General features: G+C 54.8%; 1 protein-coding gene across 1 annotated transcript in view; it reads right to left on the reverse strand.

The window, feature by feature from the left end:
• FADS6 (fatty acid desaturase 6) overlaps nucleotides 1-4,431 on the reverse strand; it is a 33,345-nt gene that overhangs the window by 12,755 nt on the left and 16,159 nt on the right. Inside the window, exon 5 of the mRNA XM_077756078.1 lies at nucleotides 4,232-4,398. Coding sequence (XP_077612204.1) covers nucleotides 4,232-4,398 — 167 coding nt within the window. The remainder of the gene's footprint in view (nucleotides 1-4,231; nucleotides 4,399-4,431) is intronic.

The raw sequence follows: 4,431 nt of genomic DNA on the forward strand, positions 1-4,431 counted from the left end.
ACTCCCTCTATCTCTGACCCTCCCCTGCTCACGCTGTCTCTCTCTCTCTCCTAGAAATATATAAAACATTAAAAAAAAAAAAGTATATTTTGTACTACAGATCTGGTTTTGCATTCTAAATTTTTTTAAAAAATTAAAACAGTCGGGCATACTCAGACTAACACCAGATAAAGGAAAGGTCAGAGAGCCGGGCCGGAAGATAATGGCCACACCACAGAACTTGAGAATATTCAAGAATCACGACCAGGCTGGGGCTTCTGAGCTCTGTTTCCACCACTACATAGGACTCAAAGGAACGGGACAGCATCCCCCTGTGTGGCACCCCCTCCCCCGGGGCAGAGCCGGTCCCCCTCCATGCTCTCCTTGGACCAGCTGTGACCCCGCCCCTGAAGAAGGAGGGTCTGAAGTTGAGACACACTAAAGAACTTAGTAACTGGGACAGCCTGTTCCCTTCCACTTGAGAAACATCTTGATTGTGCGTGACATACAGGGACGTCCCTAAGGCCTCTGATTTCAGGAGTTAATCCTTCCCAAGTGTCAGGATTTAAGCTAATGATGGCCCCGCCCGTTCCACCTGTCCTTCCCTCCCCCCAGTCTGGTCCAGACTCGGACAGGGAAGAGCAGGGAAGCCCAGGGCCATGGCGCTCTGAGGAGTGGGTCAGAGGCTCACGAGCGGGAGGAATGGAACTTTCTCATGTAGATCAGCAGAGGGTCTTTCGAGGGAAGTCCACTCTAGTGGGGGATCCTTCAAAGACAGAACAACTGGAGTGTCACCGCCCCGTCCCTCCTGCCTACCACCCCCTGCTCCAGACCCAAGAGGCCAGAGAGGGCCAGGCCTTTGCCCCATCCCCGCTGTCCAGCCAGCAGAGCCTGAGACAAAGCTGGAGAAGGCCAGCTGCCCAGGGACACACCAAGGATACTCGCTGACGCCTAGGGCTACAGACTAGAGGACTGGATCATTCTATAGTGACGGTGGCTCCTGAGGGTCAAGGTTTGGACAGAGCACAGGCAGCCAACAAGAGAAGGATCAGAGAGAAGAGAAAACAGGACGTGGCAGAAGTGAGAGTCAGGAGTCCAGGAGGGCCCTGGGCAGCGAGAACTTGTCCTTTGTGCAAACGGAGAACAGGCGGTGGGCCAGGGCCGCAGTAAACAGCACCCTCGACACACACACACAGTCACACTCACACTCACACACTCAGGTCTGTCCGGCTTTGCACAATGCATCAACCCTTCTGTTAAAAACACACAGCACTAGGGGCGCCTGGGTGGCTCAGTCAGTTAAGCATCCAGCTTTGGCTCAGGTCATGATCTCGCGGTTCATGGGTTCGAGCCCCGCATCGGGCTCTGTGCTGACAGCTCAGAGCCTGGAGCCTGTTTCGGATTCTGTGTCTCCCTCTCTCTCTCTGCCCCTCCCCTACTCGTGCTCTGTCTCTCTCTGTCTCAAAATTAAATAAAAAACCAAAAAAATTAAAAAAAAAAAACAAACAGCACTAAACAGACAACAACCAAAACTGCTAACCCTTTCCTTGTAGCTGACGGCACATTCCCTCCAGAGAGAAAGAGCCAAGCCAACGATGGGTGAGCATCCAAGAGCCAGGCCCGGGCCCTGAATCAAGATCTATGTGGTCTCAGTTAATCCTCAGCATGGCTTCGTCGGGCCAGTGATGCTGTTAGCCTGTGTAGTAGGGGAGGAAGCCAGCACTGAATTAAAGAACTTGCCCAAGGTCAGGCAGCCAGCCAGGCTGTACACGTGGTTTCAAAGGTTGTGCCCGGACACTGTCCCCTGCCTGGATGCCAAGACCGGCACCCTCCCCAAGGACTGCACTTGCCCCACTAAAGCCAGAGTACGGGGAGACCGAGCTGCGCCCTGCCCCACACTGGAAACCGGATCCACCCACAGAGAGCAGCCAGAACCACACAGTGTGGGGCAGAAAACAGGGCCACTCCCACACAGGTGAGCTAGGACCTGAGCACCGAGTTGACAGCCCCTGGAGGTGTCACAACGCAGACATGACAACCAGGCCTCCCCCCACCACACAGAGTTCATGGGCCTCTAGGCTGTGACCCTCCACTCGCTGGCTTTTCCCTGGACTCTGTGGCCACATCATCTACAGGGATCATCAACAAATATTAATGAATCACCAAGAACTCAGCTCTGTGCCAAGAGCTGAAAATACAAAGAGATAAAGATGATGCCACTGCCCTGGGGCTCAAGGGGACAAGACAGCGTGCAGCTGTAAAGCCACGTGGGTCCCCAGTGGGTCACGTGGTGCGGTTCCATGCACGCTCTTCAGCTGGGGAAACCTGGGAAGGCTTCTCAGTGGAGGTGTCCTCAGCTCCCTGCCTTTCCCTGGCACCCGCGATGGCTACGGTGCTCCCCAGAGTCTAAGCCAGGGAGTTCTCAAACTTGGGTGGGTCTCAGATTCACCTGGGGACCTTGGTAAATAAAGTGGCCAGGCCTCTCTCCTCTGAGAAACCCGGGCTTCCAGGCCATTCAGCTGCACATTGAAGTTTGACAATCACAGGGTCACCTCTGTACAGCCAAATCCCCTGTCGTAACTCGTCCCAAATCCACACTACCTCCTCATCCCCAGCTGCCCCAGGCTCCTGGCACTCAGGACAGCTTTGAAAAGTTCATACAGAACTAATTCTACCTGTCTTGTCGCCAGTTTCTCCTCTGTTCGTGATTACAAACTGGGGGGGTGGGGGTGGGTGGAGGCACCTGACCCCAGCTCCAGGCCTCAGAGTCTGGCTAGCACCAGTGTCCAGGGATTTCTGGGAAGGGAAGTATCTTGAAATGGACCCTAACTGGGGCACCTTGGTGGCTCAGTCGGTTAAGGGTCTGACTCGAGATTTTGGCTCAGATCACGATCTCACGGTTCATGAGTTCAAGCCCCACATCAGCACGGAGCCTGCTTGAGATTCTCTGTCTCCCTCTCCCTCTTCCTTTCCCCCACTCATGTGTGAACTCTCACATGAGAGCGAGAGCAAGATCGAGAGAGAGAGAGAGACAGAGCACAATAAAAAAAAATTTAATGTTTATTTATTTTTGAGAGAGAGAGTGTGTGTGTGAATGGGGGAGAGGGAGAGAGAGAATGAGACACGGAGACACAGAATCCAAAGCAGGCTCCAGGCTCTGAGCTGTCAGCACAGAATTAGACGCGGGGCTCGAACTCACAAGCCGTGAGATCACGACCTGAGCCAAAGTCAGACACTTAACTGACTGAGCCACCTAGGCGCCCCAATAAACGTTTTTTAAAAAATAGACCCTGAGGATCAGGAATCTGTAGCTTCCTCTAGTTCTTAGCACTTTAGAAATGTGTGCAGGAGGGGAAGGGAAGAAAGGGAGAATGGAGAATGCTAGATAAGAAATGTATAACTTTATAAAATGTCATTTGTGTGTCTGTGGGTTGTAGAGTTCTATAAACCTTCATAAAGTTACATAAAGTTAATAACTGAGTTCATTGGTCATGGTAACGAGTGGCAGTAAAGGGCCGTTTCTAGTGTCAGCTTTCGTATTTGTTCCTAAGGGACCTGGGTGGCCAGGGGAGGGTCTACTTGGAAGAGAGAGAGGGAGCAAGTTCGTCAGAGGGACTGGAAAGGCCTGACCTGGCCAGAAAACTTCGGCCTTGCCCGTGGGTGAGAAGGGCGAGGCAGAAGAGGGAATGGGGAGAAGTGGAGGCAAAGGTCAGGGGAGCGGGGGGCTCCTCGGGATGGCTTGGCCATCGCCAGTCATCAGAGGGGGAGCGTGCTCCAGAGTTCGGCCTCGGTCAGCCCCCTGCTCTCCCTTCCCTTCTGTTCAGGGGTCACATTTGACCCCTGCCTGTGAAACCGGGAGCCCCCAAAGGTTGTAGCCAGGACAGGTACCCTGGTAAGAGAAGGAAGTGCTGTCACCACTTGGTCTTGTGCCACAGAGAGGCAAGCGGGTGCCCCCGGGAGAAACAGGGGTGCCCGGGCCGGGTCCACGGCCACAGGTAGGCACGTGTGCATTCCTCGTGCGGCTCTCACGAGGTGCGTGCTAGTGTAAGCGGCCTCTCAGGGGCCTGGGGACGAGCACACACACAGGGACACGCATAACTGTAGTGCATGCTGCACGCTCGGACACACGTGCTCGGAGGGTTGTAGTGGCCCAACCACGCGGGCACACACGGCTGCACACACCCGCACGCCCCCCAGAACACGGAGGTTGCCCACAGGTACCAGCAGCCACGCCCGCCCCTCCCAGGCTCACCTCCACAAAGAAAAGCTCCCAGATCCTGCTCCAGCGTTTCGACTCGGTGAGGGCGCCGTGCGTGGCCAGGTGGCTGCCCTTGACAGTGAGCGTGTAGTGGCACACACCCAGGATAATGACGCCCAGTGCGAGGACCAGGACATTCTCAGAGCGCAGGCTTAAGAACCCTGGATAGAGGAAGGAGAGCGGGGACGGACAGG

Source organism: Crocuta crocuta, unplaced genomic scaffold (genome assembly GCF_008692635.1).
Source record: "Crocuta crocuta isolate KB4526 unplaced genomic scaffold, BGI_CrCroc_1.0 scaffold50, whole genome shotgun sequence".
In the NCBI taxonomy this organism is placed as follows: domain Eukaryota; kingdom Metazoa; phylum Chordata; class Mammalia; order Carnivora; family Hyaenidae; genus Crocuta; species Crocuta crocuta.